The 21,185-nt window shown below is 43.3% G+C and overlaps 2 protein-coding genes across 2 annotated transcripts in view; one reads left to right on the top strand and one right to left on the bottom strand.

Moving 5' to 3' along the window:
* LOC134449164 (trypsin-3-like) overlaps window positions 1–21,185 on the top strand; it is a 64,462-nt gene that overhangs the window by 16,631 nt on the left and 26,646 nt on the right. Inside the window, exon 2 of the mRNA XM_063198972.1 lies at window positions 10,002–10,146. Within this exon, the coding sequence (XP_063055042.1) occupies window positions 10,002–10,146 (145 nt within the window). The remainder of the gene's footprint in view (window positions 1–10,001; window positions 10,147–21,185) is intronic.
* Window positions 1,454–6,662, bottom strand: fpr1 (formyl peptide receptor 1). Its single transcript, XM_063198101.1, has 2 exons — window positions 6,571–6,662; window positions 1,454–5,705 (listed from the first exon to the last, which is right to left on the bottom strand). Exon 2 carries the CDS (start codon window positions 5,697–5,699, stop codon window positions 4,539–4,541), a length of 1,161 nt encoding a protein of 386 aa, XP_063054171.1. The 5' UTR covers window positions 5,700–5,705; window positions 6,571–6,662; the 3' UTR covers window positions 1,454–4,538.

The raw sequence follows: 21,185 nt of genomic DNA, 5'->3' as shown, positions 1-21,185 counted from the left end.
CGGGGAGATGGGTTTATTGATGTCAAAGGGACCATATAAAGAAACACGAACGTACGCTCTCGCGCTCGCTCACACACACACACACACACACACACGCACGCACGCACACACACACACACACGCACTGAAAGCTCGCCCGCTACACAGTTATTTGGGTAGACCTATGGTAAAGATGTTCAGACTACAGACGGATTGCGAGTAGGCCTGTGTTGCAGTCATCGGATCATAAGAATGCCCCGAGATTCCCTTGAATTCCCATTGTCCAACTTCTAGTTATTCGTGGATTTGTGCGAACACTAGGTGGTGTTATTTACTCACCAAGACGGTGATCCAGGACCATGCACGAGCTGCTGAAGGCTGCGGCGCCACGCCGTGGCACAGATTACAAGAATAGACTTTATTGTCATGAAATGTGTTTTTGGTCTCACTGTATAAAAACAAAAATGGGCATTGATTCCACTGCTCACAACATAAAATACATAAATAGAGAATTGCATCTATGCCTTCCCAAGCGAGCCACTTTCCCCAGCATACACAAGTCAGACACACCAATTCCAGACCCCTTTCCCCCACTGCACCTGTCCAGATTTTCCCTTGCTTGTTGACAATGGAAATGGAGTGTCTATATGTGTTTTTCCTTGCAATGTGTGGTGTGGTCTGTAGCGCAGAGTGAGGGGTTGGTATTATCATCTAATCTATCACCTATCACAGTTTTTCTGTCAACTGCGGTCAAGTCAAGAATTCTGGATAGTTGGTTTTGTTGCATTTAGGGTTTAGTGGCCATATCAAACAGAGATGTTGTAAGTAAGGACACTCTAGGCTTACATACATATTGGCAAAAAAGCATTTGCTACCACACCTTCCCTAACCCATAGGGTTCAATAGGATATCGGTCCACCTTTTGAGGCTATTACAGCTTCAACTCATATGGGAGGGCATGTGTCCACATAGTTGAGTGTATCTATCGATTTTTTTATTTTTTATTACCATTCTTCCAAAAGCGTATTGGTGAGGTCACACACTGATGTTGGTTGAGAAGGCCTGGCTCTCAGTCTCCGCTGTAATTCACCCCAAAGGTGATGGGTTCAGGTCAGGACTCTGTGCAGGCCAGCCAAGTTCCTCCATACCCTACTATTCTATCATCCATGTCTTTATGGACCTTGCTCTGTGTACTGGTGCAAAGTCATGTTGAAAGAGGAAGGGGAATACCAAAAACATTCAGGTTTTATGGACCTTGCTCTGTGCACTGGTGCATGGTCATGTTGGAAGAGGAAGGGGGATACCAAAACGTTTTGGACAGTTGACAAGTTGACAACATAATGAGTGCAAGGGTCTCTTTGAGGGCACTAGTGGAAATAGGTAAATTCTGTCAGAACCGTTTTAGTCAAGAAACACAAGAGAAGATTCTGAATGAAATTTCTTTATTGTAAGTTATGAATTACATTTGGCAGTATAGCTCTGTTCGGAGGAACCCCCCTATTTCCATGAGCACCGTGGAAAAGCAGTAGTCAGGGAGCAGCATCAGTTTAGGGAATTCTCACCCCAGCAGGACAGGCAGAGATGGATATCCCCACACGAACATAGCCAAGCGACGTGACAAGAGACCATGCTACATCATACACGACAAGGTGGAGCAGGGGAGGCGGTGGGTAGCAAAAACAGAGCAGCATACAGTTGAGAGGAGGTGGGTAGAATTTAAAAGGCGTGCCGATGCCGTGGGGCCAATCGCTAGGGAAGAAAGATTATCAGCTGAGGGGATACACCTGGATCAATTAGGAATGAATGAGAGATGAAGGGCAGGGAGGCAAGCTTCTTGACTACCATGGCCTGGCCAGAGCTGACGTTAACACTTTAAGGTGCTGTTTCCAGGATATTTTTTTAGCAGGGCATTTTTTTCTCCTGTTTAGGTGTAAATGCAACATGTGGATAAAAATAAATCCTCCATTGTAGCAAATGCGTTTCAGCCCCCTAAATAGGATATTTTTTTTCTCCTGCTTTTTATACGTGGATTTTAAATATCTGCTTCGTGGAAACGGAAGGCCAAAACCAATGCAACCAGGAGAAAAAAATATCCACATATAAAAATATCCAGCTAAACAGCACCTAATTTGTCCTCTGCATAGGGTGAAGACTTCTTGACAAAGGTTATGATCAAATATACAGCATTTTCATTGTTTTTTTTTCAATATCATGTTTATTAGAACATAGCATGGCAAGGAATGAATGAATCACAATTCATATACAAAACATCTGGCATCTCATCACATAGCATACTACAATAGACACAATTCATCAGTACCTAAAACATTCAGTCTCATATCAACAAGTATATTGAGCATGACATATTAAACTCAATAGTGGCAGAATAATAAACAATCACAAAATAATGATCCATCTTTATGCCAAAGGTGTCTAATGGCCTGCACATTTACCCTCCTTCATGTGATTGTAACACAAAATGATAAGGGAAATACTCACTAATGTCCAACGCTTCCGATTAATTCTGATCCGAAAGCATTGATGAATAAGCAACGTGTGAATGAATATGCAGTGTGTTTTAGAGGGGCCAGCACTGCATCCTTTTGAAGTGTTTTTATTATTACTAATATTTTATTTTCAAAAGTGTGAAGACATTACCTTTTCAAATTGTGTCAAAAACCTTTTTACATTTTTGATAGATGTCAGCTTCACTGTGTTTTTATTCTTAATCAGGAAAGTACTTCTGAACTTCTTGAAGATATCATAGCCTTCTAACTATGACTATCTCTTATCATATACGTGCAATTGTTGAATGTAGTCAAATTATCGTTGTAGCTCATGATTATATTTGATTGCACAGTTAACTTTAATGATTTCTTATTCACTTAATTATTCAACAATACTGTCCCCAGAATTCAACAGAGGGGTTTAAACGAAAAAGGCCTAAACTACCGGTCACCAACAGAGGACATAATTAGACAGTTATGACACCATAAGAACAACAGAACCAAAACAAGTCTAGCTTACGTGTAAATGCCTTTTCTATATTTTTTCTTCAATAAAGTAAGTCTCTTAAGTCAGTCTAAGTGCACACACACACACACACACACACACACACACACACACACACACACACACACACACACACACACACACACACACACACACACACACACACACACACACACACAGACACCCACACACACACACACACACATTTTGTGACTGTCACCCTCTTTATATCACTTTGGTGCCTCTAACAAAGTCAGAGAAAGGCATCATTTTGGATCTTTGGCCTGCAACTATAGGGGTAAGCAACATGTAAAAGTCGTGCAAACATCAGTGACACCAAACACCGCCCCCTGGCACTGATGAGAACTTTCCAGCCTATTAACTGCTTCTTCAACAATATCGTTTGGGATGCCATGCTGTGAAGTCTTGTTATTTTCACAGGGTGTGTCTTATCGTGCACCACAAAATACATGGTGCATTGCCCAAACAACTGGGCTAGAATGAGATGGGTACCACTGTCCTTATATAATCATACATCAACATGATAATTACAAAACAGCAAGTAAACGAAAAGCAATAAAACATAAAAACATGTTGGCAGTGTAGCGCTGCATCGATTTTTAACTTCTGTCAGAGAGCAGGGGGCCTTTGCCGCTTCAGTTATAAATGGGTATTTTGGTGTAAACATGGGATTTTCCAAATCTGCAGTACCTATTCGGAAACAACCATGAGAACAGGAGCCAGAGAGTTAAAAAAAGGTCACAATCAGTTACATTTTCATGTTACTGCTCGTTAAACCACCAGGTTACACAAATCCCACATTCATGGTTAAACACAACGCAACATAAATGGCTCCTCTCAAATTGAATGAGTTTTTTCCTCTTTACTCAGCAACAACATAATGACTGCTTATGGCAGCATGGTTTTGAGTCCTGGTGTGTGTGTGTGTGTGTGTGTGTGTGTGTGTGTGTGTGTGTGTGTGTGTGTGTGTGTGTGTGTGTGTGTGTGTGTGTGTGCGCGCGTGTGTGCGTGTGTGTGTGTGTGTGTTTGTGTGTGTGTGTGTGTGTGTGCGTGCGTGCGTGTGTAAAACCACCTTTTCTCAATTAACAACGCGAAGGTGTGCTGAGTAAGATCTGGAGCCCCTCCAAGCCTACCTGAAGCAGAACATTCTGTCTCAGGTCTTATTCAGTGCAATTAGAAGATTGCTGCTTCTCAAAATTCCTGTAGAGGGTTTGACTGGATTCTGTGCAGTGCAGTTGTGTAAACCTTGAAAGTAGGCTGAAGGGCAAGTCATTGTGGCTGACATCCATCCATCCATCCACATACAATGCCTCCATTTGGTAGGTCTTAGAGCATGGGGGTTGTATCGACCTCCGGATACAAAATGGAGGAAATTTCAAAAAGTTGTTTTTGTGCTTCGAATGTCCAGCCTTCACACCACCCCAATAGTATGTCCGTGGTTAGGTGCTTCGGCTGGATGAAAGTGGTTGTTTTTGTCTTGAGAAGTGTCTTGTCTCTTTAAAAAATAATACACAAAGTAGGTCACCTCACACCTCTGCATCCGAGAAGGACTTGTCTTTGCTGCGCGTGGTGAGCATGGAGTTGGTGTAGGTGTTGGTGCGAGACACCTCCTCCGTGAAGGCCGTCTCCAGCACCTTCAGGATGGACTTGCGCACCTTGTCCTTGAAGTCCTGGCCCATGAAGACGTACAGCAAGGGGTTGAGGCAGCTGTTGAGGAACGCCAGGCTGGTGGTGATCGGCATGCCGATCATGGTGACAAAGTTCAGGCTGGGGCTCATCCTGTCCCGCATGTGGTTGGCCATCTCGATGACGGACATGATGTGGAACGGCGCCCAGCAGAGGAAGAAGGCGGTGATGACCGCCGCGATGATTCGGAAGGGCCGGCCCGTGCGCCCGGACATGGAGCGGTTGGTCCTGAGCCGTTGCACGATGACGGCGTAGCAGGACACGATGACGATGAAAGGCACCACGAAACCCAGCACCACGCGGGTCACCACCATGACGCAGAGGCGCAGCGAGTACAGCGCTCTCACCTCGGGGGTGTCCTCGATCTCGTCGTCCGTGAAGACAAAGTTGTTGAAGCAGTGGATGACGTTGTTGTTCATGGCGCTGGGGCCTATGTCCCGGAAGACAAAGTACGGCGAGCTGAGCACCAGGGCCAGGAACCAGACCACCAGGCTCACGGCCGAAGCCCTCTGCACACTCCTGTGATTCTGCGCCCAGATGGGCTTCACCACGGAGATGCAGCGGTCCACGCTGATCACCACCAGGATGTAGACGCTCGCAAACATGTTGAGGGTGGTCAAGGTGCTGTTGATCTTGCACATGAACCTGCCAAAGGGCCAGTGGAAGTCCATGGCGGTGTAGGCCACGCTGATGGGCAGGAACGCCGTGAACATGAAGTCGGCCACGGCCAGGTTGAGGAACCACACCGTGTTCACGGTCTTCTTCATCTTAAATCCCGTCACCCAGATCACGATGCCATTGCCGACCACGCCCAGGACAAACGCCAGGGAGTAGATGACAAGGGACATGATGTTCAGGGATTTCCTCAGCCTTGGCTGGTCGTAATCATAGTCATCGTATTCATCATAGTCGTCCCCCTCCGTCCAGTTAAATGGCCAGTTGTCCAATGACCAGTTGCCATGGGATGGCTCTGTTGAGGCCATCATTGCATAGTCCACCATCACTGCCTGTGTGGGGATGTACCAAATGTGGATATATCAGTTCAGCCTTACACAAGCAGAGACAATATCATGCTGTTTAAAAAATGTTGTGTCATTTAAGAAAACTTATTCTTCCATTTACTTGAAATTGTAAGTCTTTTCAAGAAAACTACTTAGCTTTTTGTCTCACATGGGAAAAAAAGGTATTTAGGATTTAACATCACGTAACATCAAGTTCTCTTTTTCACCACTAGGTGTCAGGGGCGACTAAGCTTAAATATATCTGATTGTTGATGCAACTTCACAGGCAGAATGGCGTGAAATGAAGTGAGGGGATGGTAAGTTATAGGCTACTTATTTAGCTGTCATTTGTTGTTTGGTTGAGACTATTTTCATTTCTCAGTGGCCTACATTTTATTCACATAAAGCTAATTTGTGTAGAATTATTGACATGTGCCCAAAGACCGTTAATCAGATCCTAAATCAAGCTCTGGAGAAGTTACAGTAAGAGTGAAGGTCTAGTTACAGTAAATTTTGAAAATAAAATGTGACGTGGGGGAAAACAACATTTCATGCAATATCATTTAAGTAATAAGATTTTTTTTTTAAATGCAGTCTCATAATAATGAACTCGACTGCATTACGCACCCCACCAAGATTGGATACACTGTCGATATATTCTGCAAATGTAATCTACGATTCATTTCCATTTTCCCAATAAAAAACATAGGCTATTGTAATAACTTTCCAACGACGCTGGTGTAAAACCAGGATTACCAACACGTCATGTTCAAACATCAGTTTTTATCCAACCATTTCATCCCATATTTTTACGCGCATCCTCCAGTGAGAAGTTTGGTCACTATGGAAAGAAAAAAAGCTCAAATCTTACCTGCTCTATTAACCAGACACGATGCAGTAGTCCTTCTGTCGCTCCGAGTACGAGTCCCTCAACAACACCCACAAGTTTGCTGACATACAGAAGTCGCGCGGAGGTTTTACCCAAAGCAGCACCCTGTCCGACACAGGCTACGTGACGTCACGGCGTCATATCTTTTTCATCGCGAACACCAACATCTGGATAGCACTACTGCTGCAGCTGCGCTGACCGCCAAGCCCTCTTATAAATGAAATATTACAACATCCTAACCTGGACCGCATGTTGCAGCTGTGGAGCATTGAATTGTTAAATGGTAACACGGCAATCGAGTGAATGAATGAGCTTTTTAAGTTTCCATATCAGTTTACGCAGTTTGTAATGTTCTTTGAATGTGCTACATTGATGGTGTGTGCTGTCACTTGAGGCGCAGGCAAGTCTCAAACTTGCAGGTAACTTGTTAAATCAGAGGGGACTGGCGACAGAAATGTTTTTTAAAGGAAAGCAGCTGCACAGAGCAGCACCTGCGACTTGTGCACAACATGATGACGGGCACAGCAGCATTTCGAGACCCAAGAATGTGTCATGGACCACGGTGCCGGGCGGGGCAGGAAATGTGGTTGTGGATGCACGGATATGGCGAGTTCGGTTTAGATGCAACAAATGCAGTTCATAGAAGGGAATGTCGAAAGTGCACTGCTCTGGCATTCAAAATCACCACTGCAAATGACAGCATTTCTCCTCGCCGTTTCCAAGGGCGCAAGCATGACTGAGACAGTCCAGTGAGTGCAAAAACAACCAAACAAATTGAAACACAAAAGTTATTTAACTTTCGTGACGCTTTATCATACGTTTTTTCCCCCCAGCAGCATCATATTCAACTAACAGCTTGTAACCTAATTTTCATGATCAAGAACAAGAACAGTCTTATGTTCCATACATCTTTCAAATGCCTTCCAGTCCTCCCTCAGGAAATAGATTCCTTTCTCAGATAAGAAAGAGAAACTGGCAAGTGTCAACAGCCATGTAGCCAAGATGAATGGCACCTTTCAGACTGGCCAGTTAGAAGAGTCAGACGGACAGTCAAAACAAGCAGTGGAATGGATGACTTCACTTCACATCCACTCCACTGTTCCCCTCGTCTGACGCTGCCAGCACCTCAGGGTCTCTCTATACTGGGCAGAGGAGAAACCAGAGAGGCCCCTCACACCCACCAGAGGACATATTAACCAAGAACAATAAGCAAAACTTTTTGTTTGCTATTACAGGCTACATAAGTATTTTTCGGGCATCTGTGTGACGTATAACAAGGGGTTTTATGTAACAACATGTGAGAATCAACTTGTTTTGATGTGAAGTATGCATTGGAGGTGGTGCCAAATATTTCTCATGAGGAATTAACACATTCGTACAAACAAATAGCTGTCGGTGATGGCAATGTATTAGTGAAGTCTGTTTGCGTAAGCTGTGCACACACACACATGCAAGCTGCAAGCTAGTTTGTACATCAGTCCGCACAAGGCCTATTAATGGACTTTTTTTTCTTTGTTACTAGCCAATTTGATTAGTAATTGTGAAATCTAATCAGCCATACATGCGAAATGAAAGCCACATGAAAGCTGAAGTGAAAGCCCACCTAGGAAACTCATCGTCATTGTGTGAGAGCACACAGGTACACGCCAGGGCTTGACACTGGCACCCGACAACCGGCCAAATGCTGGTAAAAGTTAGCTGTGGCTGGTAACAATTTCAGTGTCACTAGCCAATTTGGCAGGTAGCATATTCTATGGTATGACATATCAGAATAGCCTGCAATATACTGTACTTTGCCCCCTGTATATCGATTTTGTATCAATTGTTTGTAGAAGTTTGAGAAAACGCTCAGTTACTCAGATTCTATTTGTATGATTTATTTCCATGTAGAAAGCTGTGCACTCATATTCTTGCTTTAGCACCTCATCTTCTGAAGTTAGAAAGTGTCATGATGAATAAAAAAAGAAACAATATCAAATTTGTGGCTAGTACAATAGCTGAATGGCTAGTGACTTGGGAAAACCACTAGCCACAATGGCCAGCAAGCGAAAAAGTTAATGTCAAGCCCTGGTACACGCACACAACAAAATTGCAGTTATGTCTCACCCGTGCAAAGGGCAGCCCCCAATGGCGCCCCAAGGGAGCAGTGCGGCGGGACGGTAGCATGCACAGGTTACCTCAGTCATGGAGGAGGATGGGGGAGAGCACTGGATAATTACTCCCCCCACCGACCTGGCAGTTTGGGAGTCGAACCGGCAACCTTTGGGCTACAAGTCTGACGCCTTAACTGCTTACCCATGACTGCCCTGACTCACACATAGACTCAGTTTAAGTGGCTGGCAAGTTTTCTTTTTTGCAGCCAAACTGAATGTTCTTGCTATAGCCGAACATATAAAAATAAAATGTTCCCTGAATAGCCATTTCCTACTGTGGAGGAACCCCATAAAAGCTGTCTGGGGAACCTAAACGTTCTTGGAGGAATACAGGTTGTGATAAATCAGTTCTTGAAAGAACCCCAAAGTTTTCTTAAAAGTTCCACAGAGAACCCAGTTCGAATGACACTGGAAGAATGTCCACAGTAGGCTTTATAACAAGCAACAACCTAAACAAATTCTTCCACAAGGCATGAACAAAATGCCTATCCCCTCAGGACCTCAATAAATTTTAAACCTTGACCTTGCCTCCCAAGTTCACTAATGGATATCTGTTTTAACAATCTGCATAAAAGCTGGATTTATGTGTGTGTTCCAAGGCAAATTCAATCTGATGGCGTCTTCCTGATATGTCTAACATATTTTGTGGAGATAAGTCCTAACAAGCTTGTCTTAACATGTTAGAGACATTTGACTATAAATTAATCTGTTCAACATGCATTTTGTTTTGAGTCAGGCTATATTTATTTCTTGTATGAGTTCAACCTTGAGTGCTTGGTGTACAGTAAAGCATGTTTGGTATTGTACGGGATGCCTTTGTGCATAGTAACCTTACTGTCACTAAAATTGTGATGACCAAGTCTTGTAGAAAACCTTTTTTTAGATTGTGTCCTTGATTTCACATTATAACCTCAAGTTCTGCTGACCTCTGTATGTTGTGTGTCATTTGGAGCTCTGTCAAAGATATTCGTGATGAAACGCCTGCCTATGGGCAATTTTTGGCAGGCACAAGCTATGCTGTTTTTAATTTATTCATTACGGTACAGTACCACTCATCATGTATAGGTGGATTGCTTGTTTGGAAACTAGGTTTTGCGGGTAATACCGTTTTTGAAAATCTAGTAAAGGCGGATTCAAAGCTATCCATTCACACATCAAGAGGCGTCAGCAAGACTTGTCACTTAAGAAACATCTCCAGGCTGAGGCCTTCACTATCCACCACTTTCACATAAACCCTCATCCACGCTTTTATCTCTTCAGGTCTATCCAACAAGGCTCAGAACGACTGCAAGACATCCAGAACTCTGCCGCAAGGGTCCTCACAAGCACTGGGCCCTGGCAGCGTATCACCCCCATCCTCAAACAGCTCCACTGGCTTCTCACCAAGTCCCACACAACTTACAAGGTACTCCTTCTCATAGGAGTGATTCTCTAATTCGCCTACACTTTTAAGTCCGTGGATTTTATTTGGCAATTCCATTAACTATTAACTGCATCCAATGATGTTTTGGACATAAGAAAACATTTATCTTTCATATAATACAGAAAGTGTAGACATAGCATTATTTCCCTCAGCAAGAATGAATATTTAATACTGGTTTTGGGCGTTTTCATGCCGTCCTGTTTTCCAAATGTCAGATTCAGTCTTCATATTAGCATGTAAAGAAACTTGTTTTGCCCAAGACGATTGCAAATGTTGATTCACAGTAATCATCACAATATGACAAAATTGTCAGAAAGACCACTGTCCTTTCCATTATACATGAAATTTGCCATTTTGTGTGTGTCCACGAAAACTGTGTTAACCGTGTCACGGTCTGAAACCTCCTCCATAAATCAGTAATGGTTTGGTCTTAGGCCATACGAATAACATCACGTGATGTCATAACCTCTTTGGCAGGATACGGGAAGACTTTTTGGTAAATTTTGAGCTCCATCCTTCCATAATTTAATCCATTCTTTTTCATGTTCTCATAGCGGGAAAATTGCCTGTCAACAGTGTTATCAACATATTCATAAGAATCTGAATTAGAAATCACATGTAGAAAAACACAGATAAAGCATACAGATACATGAATTGATTAAGGTGTTGTGGTGGAACTTCTGAGGTCCTCAGTTAGCACAACACCATAAAAATGGCTGAAATGTCAACGTTGTTACCGTCAATGGTGTTACAATTAAGTATGACAGTCAGGGTTGCCAGATGAGGCTGATGATTTCCAGCCCAAAAAATAATCAAAATCCGCCCTAAAAACCCGCCCAATTCTATTGATTTATATGGCAGTGGGAAGGTTTTTCTGATAGATGCCATTTTTACCCGCACACGGCCATCCTAAGCAGCCCAATTGGGCGGGAACCAGCCCAATCTGGCAACACTGATGACAGTTGAGGAGGAGTATGTTTTTGCCAATTTATATCCATATTGACAGACAAACACACAACATAATTTGTGTTCAAGGGAGATGGGTTTGTCTGCTCTGTTTTTTTCTCCTAAAAAAGTGCCGACTTGTTCCCCTGCACTGTTGACCGTAACACAGTTGAGTTACACCGTTGACTGTTTTGAAAGTGTTTTTGTGCTATTGATCCCTTATGTGTTGGAAAAATCCTATGAACATACACTAGGGATTATCTCTGGAGAAGGAAGTCTTGTGTAAGGAGGGTGACTATATTCAAATCAGACGTTACAGGGATTTATGATGAAAAATGTGTCAGTCTGTATCACACTGACTCATAAAATCCTACTTATGAAGCTCAACAATCACATTTTCTATATCAGTTGCACAGATTAATGACAACATTACTGCTAAGGGACATAAGCACTTTCAAACATATATTGTTTCAACTCTGTAGTATTTTTATATATGTTTGAAATGACATAGTATTTGTCCATAACACTGTTGACAAAATAATTAAGCAAATGTTCGCTTTCATTAGAGTATTTATCAAATGATTTAAGATTAAGCTTGGCAATTTGTTTGTTTGGAAACTTAAATATATACACTATGTAAACATCTAGGTCATTTAGTTGAAAAAAAATACTGATAATTGACATTTTGCTTTTGCCAAAAGCGTAGGGAAATCGTAGAATCACTCATAGGTCATAGGTCATCATAGGTCTCTCCATGGTCTGGCACCCCTCTGAGCAGAATTGTAAAAAGCACAAGTAGAGGTGCTTCTACCAATGCAATTACAACACTAGTGGTATGATATTACATGGTTTCAACTTTGTAATATAAAAAACTCCAACTCCTATTGTCATTGTGACACAGCACTCCACAGCACACAAGTGAACACTGCACATAACGAAATTGCATTTATGTGTCCGTGCAAGGGGGCAGCCCTCAATGGTGCCCCAAGGGAGCAGTGCGGCGTGACGGTACCATGCTCAGGGTACCTCAGTCATGGAGGAGGATGGGGGTGAGCACTGGTTAATTACTCCCCCCAACCTGGTGGGTTGGGAGTCGAACCAGCAACCTTTGGGCTACAAGTCTGACACTCTAACGGCTTATCCATGACTGCCCTCACACTACTAGTGTTGTAATCGCATCTGTAAGAGTATTTCTACTTCGACTTTATGCAACTCTGCCTCTGAGGTCCCTGTGGTATACTCATGAACGGCGTGACGTTTTCCATGTGCGTTACGCCCATTTGTGGGGGAAAACAGGCAATGCAAGTCAATTGGTGGTGTTGGGATTTACTAAACGAAAGATAAGGACCTGTAGACAAGCGTTGTTCACGCGCAACATGCCGAAAACGTGTTGTGTTGCCGGCTGTTCAAATAATATTGCCAAACGGCCGTGGCTGAAGCATGTACCGTGTTCATTTTAGGGTAGCCGATGTAGCATGTAAGTTGATGAGACATACCGTTTGTTTTCACCCATAAAGGGCCGTAACGCACATTTAGGAGCAAAGTACCCGGATGGCCGTTCATGAGTATTCTTTCAAAGGTCATCTGGCCATCACCTGCAGCCAACTCAAGACCTTTTAATTGGTGACAGAGCCTTCAGTAGGCTATTATTGGTCCCACTTATGGCCTTTCCCATTACTAATCTCTACCCCTACCCCTACACCTTCCCCATGCCCCTCGTGCTTTCAAACGAAGCTGTAAGGTGTAGGGCTTGAAACGCAACCGCTACGAATTGGGATACCCCTTCAACAATCATGGAATGACACTCACAGCTGTCACTAATTCCATGCATTAGGTTGACGTTAATAGTGATTGTTTTCATGTGCGTTTCACAAAGAAAAGGGCCATCACACATTAGGACAATGTTAAACTTAGTACAATGGAATAATTATTACCACTTTAAAACCGTCAATTGCGGCGAAAATACTTAAACTCGTGTGCTGTTGTGGGTGCCGCGGCTTGCAGCCAATTTTTAAACGAATTCACAATGCATTCAGAGAAATCTGTCGTACCCCTACCCATCTGTCTGAACGTGAACCGAGATGCCACTACCCCTACACGTGGACACGCAAAACAGAGGCAAAGGGGAAAGGCGTAGGGCTAAGGGGTGCAATGGGATTCACTGTTATTACCTCAGATATCGCAGATGATGGCAAACAGCAAAGGGATGGTTGGCCACAATATCAGAGGAACAGTGAGAAAGGTGAGGCAAAGCACTGTCTGTAACATTTGTAAGAAGAGAAGAAGAAGATGAAGAAGAAGAAGAAGAGGAGAAGGAGAAGCAGTAGGAGAAGGGAGAAAAAGAAAGCTTTGTAGTGAATATAGCAGAAACTGATGAATGGTTGTCCATGCAGCACTTCTGTCTTACAAGAAAATGTAAAAAAAAAAAAAAAAAAAAAAAGCCCACCAAATTGTGTCTATGACCTCAGCTATGCCCTTCTGAAAAAATAATTACATATTGACTTCGGGTGCATGAGAGCAAGTTCAAAGGACTGCTGCAAATCTTAATTTCCCTGCTCAGAATAGCACAATATATTCAAATGCAGCCTTCAGAGAGAGACAGAGAGAGGGAGCGAGAGGGAGAGAGAGAGAGAGAGAGAGAGAGAGAGAGAGAGAGAGAGAGAGAGAGAGAGAGCGAGAGCGCCTGCATGGTGCTTGACTCTGGAAGGGATAGTCATGCAATTGACGGAGTGCCCAAATGAATTAGCCTTGAGGATAGCCAATTGTACCAAAAGTCTGCAAATGGAAATTCGGTGAAGGACGGAAACATATATCCATCGTGTTCCCAGGGGCCTATGCACATCTTGGAGATGGGGCCACTCCCTACTCACTGAGTGTACATGGGCGGCCCCTAATGTGTTTTTCTGTCATGCTCATGAGCTCATGTGTGCTTGAGGTTGCCGTAATTGGCCAGTGTTGACTTGCTGGACTGACCTCTGCTTTTTGCTAAAGCACAAACACACAGGCGCACGCGTAACCCTACTACACACAAGCACACGTGCACACACACAAACACACACACACACGTACACAAACACACACACACGTACACACACACACACACACACACACACGTGTGCTGACAAACATGCACACATGACAGAGACACATACACAGACAGACATACACAGACACAGACACAGACACACGCACACACACAGACACACACACACACACACACACACACACACACACACACACACACACACACACACACACACACACACACACACACACACACACACACACGCCCTTACTTTCCTCTGTGAGTAGGAGAGCCGGTCATCTGTGAGTCATTTGCGGTGGTCAGAGTGAGATCTGGTATAGGGCAGCTCTCTGAGTGACTGGCCATCAGGGCTGGCACTGGACATCAGGACTAGACTCTGTCTCTGTGTCTCTGTGTCTCTGTGTCTCTGTGTCTATGCCTCTCTCACTCTCTCTCTCTCTCTCTCTCTCTCTCTCTCTCTCTCTCTCTCTCTCTCTCTCTCTCTCTCTCTGTCTCTGTGTCTATGCCTCTCTCTCTCTCTCTCTCTCTCTCTCTCTCTCTCTCTCTCACTGTGTCTCTTTATCTCTTGCTTTCTCTGCCCCACCATTTCTGTCTGTCTCTGACTCTTTGTCTGTATATCTGCCTCTCTGTCTGTCTGCCTCTCTCTCTCTCTGCTTCTCTCTTGTTCTGTGTATTCTACCATTTATTCCTTGCTTGCACTCTCTGCACCCCTCTCTCTATTTCTGTGGTGAAGTGCTTGTGTGACAGTAAGCATCATTTACGTGCGTCCATGTCAGTCATGTGCGCTTCCTAGTGGTTAGTGGTATTGACAGAAAGCTCAGAAGCACAAACCGCGGCCCAGCAAATGTTAACAGTGAGGACATCTATATGTAGGGAATATCACCCAAGGGAAATGAGACAGAAAACAAAATATGATTTCAGTTGTTAAATCCATACTAGGCGGCCACGATGGTTCTAATTCTTTCAAATCACAAGGTATTGATACAGATCACACCCATGATGAAAGGGTGTCAATCACAAACAAAAACTCTGAAAATTGAAAATGTGTGCTCACTTAAAACATTTTTGTTCTTTTATGTGCTAAGCTTGGGTGTCATGAGGAAGGTCTTTGACCAAACGTTAATCCCAAGGTATGAAAACTGCATTTGTAGTGTTGTAGCACAAATTACTATTGTTATTTGTGTCAGGAACACTACAGGTGGTGTACTAAAAACCATAACTGTTGCCTTATCACAGTAAGGTACTGTACAGCATGTAGGATGGTGGCCAGAGTAGGTAGCCTAGGCCTATTGTAATGCTGCTCATTGCAACTGTGATGCCAATTTAAAAAATTGATCCTTTGATGAATATTTACTGAGTAAAAAAACTAATATTTACTAGAATGACCAGAGTACAGTACGTTTTGCAGCTAAAAATGTACTGGAAATTTTAAAATGTCAGACACGGAGAAGATCCACCTTTTGATGTATGAGATGTGTAATCTTCCCAGTTAGAATTTGATGGTGGTGGTGGTAAGTGAAAACAGGTAACATAACATCTGTGAATGAGCAGCATGAATTTTCGAGATAAGCTACTAAAAATATTACACACTGAACCTTTAAGAAATATTAAAGATACAAAATGAGATTATTGAAATGTACAAAATTACCAAACTAGTGTTAGCAGCACTATACTGCAGTGTAAGATCTTAATTGAAACAGGCCTTTGCACACGCACACACACACACACGCACATACACACACAGACTCACACACACATACACATACACACACACACACACACACACACACACACACACATGCGTGCACACGAACACACACACGCACATACACACACACACACACACACACACACACACACACACACACACACACACACACACACACACACACACACACACACGTACACATTGTACACTTACATTTAATTATAAATACACATGAGAACACAATTGAACAGAGGTGTGACCAAGTCACTAATGTGCAAGTCACAAGTAAGTCTCGAGTCTTTCCACTCAAGTCCGAGTCAAGTCACAAGTCAAGACACATCTGACCAAGTCAAGTCCAAGTCCAAGTCGTACCCCAGCCAAGTCAAGTCCAAGTCCAAGTCTCATTTTTTTTCAAGTCCTTAACAAGTCACAAAGGGATTTTCTACTTGCAATCACAATTTCGATCATAAATTCATTAGTATAATAATGAGACCTGAGTAAAAAGATGACAATTACTAAAACAGTTGCTGAGAAATCAGTCTACTGCTTGTGCTGTGTATGTAAAATGACATTTAAAATCATTTTTTTTTTCACATAAAAATACATTTCATGTGAATTTGTACTTAAACAAAGGAGCAACCATATGCCAAATATGTACTGTCCAGTGGGCAAATAGTCCTGTTTGCAAGAATGTGTGCGTATGTGTGTGTGTCCGTTCCATCATCTGATGGCATAAACCTACTCCACTACTCCACCCTGGTCTTGGTGGTGGGCCGGTCATATCTAGTCAAGGTTGTAAGTTATACAGACTCTAGCATCATAACGATAAGGACAGGACTATGGTTAACTTTTTCACTAGGAGCACAGGCAGCGCCGCTGACCGCTTTGGCTGGAAGGTTTTGTCAAGACATTAGGGGGCCATATTACACTTCCGACCTGAAAACGCGGATTCACACTTTCAGCGTACTATGTTTGAATTTACCCACAAAGGCCAAGGGTGAAAGTAGTAGCCTATTCATGTCTTACAGGTGCTACCAAACCTCCCCCCCTCTCTTTACTGTAGTGTAACACTCGACTAATGTAAACATTTTGGTTTGGCTTTAAAAGACGCCATTTTCCCTAAGGTACCATATTAAGCTCATCATTCTCATCAAGATATGACATACAGCAGGGGTAATCAAATTTCTTTTTTTTTAATTGAGCCCTGTGTGTGTGTGTGTGTGTGTGTGTGTGTGTGTGTGTGTGTGTGTGTGTGTGTGTGTGTGTGTGTGTGTGTGTGTGTGTGTGTGTGTGTGTGTGTGTGTGTGCGCGTGCGTCTGGGGAGTGGGGCTACACATGTGAGACAGGATGATGAGTTAATAGCACAGCTCAGCAGGCAGCCCTGTCTCAGCTGGTCCATGATGTTCACTTCATCCCATTATCTGTGAACCAAAAGCTGAGCATTGACAGTGTCATAACTGTGAACCCACCAATGAGCACATGCATGGTGCAGCACTAGGCTATAGTCTATAGTAGACACTTGTCCATATGGGCTAAGAAATGAGGACAAAGTAGGCCTAGTTAGTTGGATTAAATTCCTGGTAAAGTAATGATGAATTTCCTGAATTTCCCCCTGGGGATCAATAAAGTTACTCTACTACTCTACTCTACTCTACTATTGTTGAAGCTGATATCGGCATTGTGGCTTTCCCCCTCACATTCTCGCCGCAATGGCCCATCACCAACCATTTTTACTGCGTCACAGTCCAAGTTAACTAGAACTTCGTTTGCACAGTCATTAATCCACATCTTGTTAATTATATTAGGCTACTAGACTATTCGCCAGCACGCTGTCAATTAAACATGGCGTTAGCGCTGCAGAATGTCAGTTATGGCAACGAGGCAACCTTCTGCGCTTCTACAGTGTAGGAAGAAGGAAGGTGTGTAATGCCCTATCCAACATTTCGCTCTCATTTTTCCCGAACGAATATGCGCCTCGCGCCATGCTCTCGTCTCCCTGTTCTCCCCAATCGCCCTCTCCTCCCCCACAAAGGCACTTGTATGCTGTTCATGCCTCTTCAAAAAGATTAAGTTCACCGTCCAGGTCATAGATTGTAGCCAAACAAAGTTCTGCTTCTATGTTTCCTAATTTTTGTTAATTTGGAAAACAGGGTTACATCCCAGTTCTCCAGTGATGGCGTCGTGTAGCTCTAACGTGTCATTTCCAAGCAGCGGTAATTGCGACTCCAAACTCCCCCAAAATACCAAACAAAGCATGTAGTTCGAACTGTGAGAAACATAAGATAAAGCGGTGTCGACACCACGAGATACAAGGTTCGCGCGCGCAATGATTGGGCTGAGAGCAGCACGCGAGAGGGAACATGCCTTTTATCCACGGGAGCCGACCCATGCCCATTGCGCTGCTCAGCAGTAGCTTGCGACCTCTACCTCGCATTACATTTAAACTTCACGATAGGCTGCATTAAAGATTGCGTTTGAACTGATGTGGCTGACATGATAGTGGGTCAAGGCTGAGTTTTAAAACTTTCAAGGAACAGGTATGGCATTATCTTACCATTTGACATATGGGATACTGCTGCTCTGCTTTCAGCTGGCTGAGGCGGTATTCCAGGAATCAAAGATAGCTCTGGTGTCCTTAGAAATGTTTCGATTCAAGTCATCGAACAACAAGCAGTGAGGTTCGGGGCGCATAGCTTGTTTATAGCCCTCAAGCGCAAGCTTTGCGGGAAGCAGCTTGCGCATAGTTTCTTCAAAGTTTTTCCAATAGCCATGAAGTATTCCTCATCTCGCGCCTTGACCAATTATTTGACAATTTTGGTCGTTTGTCTTGTCTCTTTGCAAGACTGTCATGAATAGGCTATAGGCTAAATTATTTCCCTTTGGAACCATTCACCCAGCATCTAAAGTAGGCAACCGGTGGAGCTCTTTTGATGGATGCAAGACCACTCTGCTCGCCTATTTTCGATTGCATGCTGGAAGACTAAGACATGTAGCCTATAAACGTGTCTTTTTGTATTGATTCTAATACTCAACCGATAGTGGCTGGTCAATGCAAAGAATGTTACCGAGAGGTTACTCTTTCTGAGAAGCACGAGCTTAACATGCATTTTCAGCGCGTGGAGTTGTGGTCGTGATATAGCCCTGGGATATCAAGCCATAGCCTACGGACACATCCTGGGTTGGGGGAAACTTAAAAGCAGGCCATATTCGTAACGTTTACCTCGCCACATATCCATCATAACGTGGTTTTGTCCGCGATGGTGGAAATTATTCGCAAGGCTGAACTTCACTTTGAAGTGACTGACTCGCAAGCATGTTGTGTGTGGGAGCGGAACATACTGTAACTGCCTTCGGGGGCTGAAGGCAAGCGCATTCATAAAGGACAGGGAAAGCAAAACGGATAGGCGTACTCTTTTATAAAACAACAATAGATTAAGTCCTGTGGTTCGGTTATGTCAGCAGTGTGTGCTTTTTTATTTCAACTGCTTAAATAGCCTAATGTTCAACAATCAATGTCCATCACCATTTAGCTAAAATATTTAGACAATTGGTTCTCACTGAATTTCTGTCGTAAGCGAGGGGCGAGAGAGCGAGAGCTTCACGTGTGTAGCTTACATACGCGTGTTGCACATCACAGCGCCCCACCACACACACTTCCTACATTGAACATTGATAGAAAATATTTGTTGATCACAGTGCAAACTTCCATAGCCTACCCTATTAAGAATGCAAAATGAGTTGGGGCTGAGAGGGAGATAAATTAACTTCCGCGATGGTTTAAAATGTAGGCTATGTTTGTTCTGGAGACTCGCAAATGTTTCACTGTTGCCACTGGTCGCCGCGTCCGGCCGCATCTGGCCGCCAATGGCATAGCACTGCTTAGGACAATGACGTGATTCAAACAAAGAATGTGGGCGGGCTGTTGCATTCTGAAAACAAGGGTTGGACTTGTACTTTTTTTTTAGACCCAACATGGCAAGTCACGCCAAGTCATTGGAAGTTACAACTGTCAAGTCCAAGTCGAGTCCCGAGTCAAAGGCGTGCAAGTCGAGTCGAGTCGCAAGTCCTTTCTGATCTTGAAATTTCAAGTCGCAAGTCTTCACACGCGCTGACTCGAGTCAGACTCGAGTCCAAGTCACTGGACTCGAGTCCACATGTCTGCAATTGAATACAATGATCACATCCTTAAATATACATGGATGTTATCATAGCCATTCAAACACACCCACATCCACTTAAGCATTGCACACACATATGGTTGGCCTCACACACACACACACACACACACACACACACACACACACACACACACACACACACACACACACACACACACACACACACACACACACACACACACACACACACACACTAATGCAGACAGGCACGCGCACACACCCACACACACACACACACAAAAAAAAAACTAATATTTACTAGAATGACCAGAGTACAGTAAGTTTTGCAGCTAAAAATGTCTAATACTGGAAATTTAAAATGTCAGACATGGAGAAGATCCACCTTTTGATGTATGAAATGTGTAATCTTCCCAGTTAGAATTTGATGGTGGTGGTGGTAAGTGAAAACAGGTAACATAACATCTGTGAATGAGCAGCATGAATTTTCGAGATAAACTACTAAAAATATTACACACTACACCTTTAAGAAATATTAAAGATACAAAATGAGATTATTGAAATGTACAAAATTACCAAACTAGTGTTAGCAGCACTATACTGCAGTGTAAGATCTTAATTGAGACAGTCCTTTTCATTCACACCATGGTGTCTGGTATAGACAGGACATGGTGGGTGGTTCTTGATATGTTTATTCGTGAGCTGCATGGAAAGTACAAAACCGAGTACAAATACAAAGTAAACAGATAAGCCTATCTGGCAAGGTCCAGGCAATGCATAAATCTTAGTGTCATTGCCTTTGTTTGCGCAATGTCCTGCAGCTTGTAAACTTTCTGTGTTTCCAAAAGGGAAATTGAGGAAGCAGTTTTTGGCCAGACGATAGGCTCAAAGAGCGCACACACGCTATTATCTATGCAAGCTGCCCATTAAATTCTCCTCTCTAAAAAGATAAACATAAAACATTGTGGTGGTCAGTACAGCAATCCACACAAACTATGCATCTCCACTCTTTGTCCATGCACAGTGGCGATTCTCAGAGATTGTAAAAGCTAATTGACACCACATCCAGAGTCCAACCGGAACAACTTTGCCAAAGTGTCCATTGTTCTCTAATTAAAATGATGATTGTGGTCATCTTTGTCCAGAAGACAAAGAGGATGGAATGGAGGGTTTTGTAAGTGCAGCT

The sequence above is a fragment of the Engraulis encrasicolus genome, chromosome 5 (genome assembly GCF_034702125.1).
Source record: "Engraulis encrasicolus isolate BLACKSEA-1 chromosome 5, IST_EnEncr_1.0, whole genome shotgun sequence".
NCBI lineage: Eukaryota > Metazoa > Chordata > Actinopteri > Clupeiformes > Engraulidae > Engraulis > Engraulis encrasicolus.
Note: the sequence above shows the minus strand (reverse complement) of the source record. Positions and strands in the feature narration are given on the sequence as shown.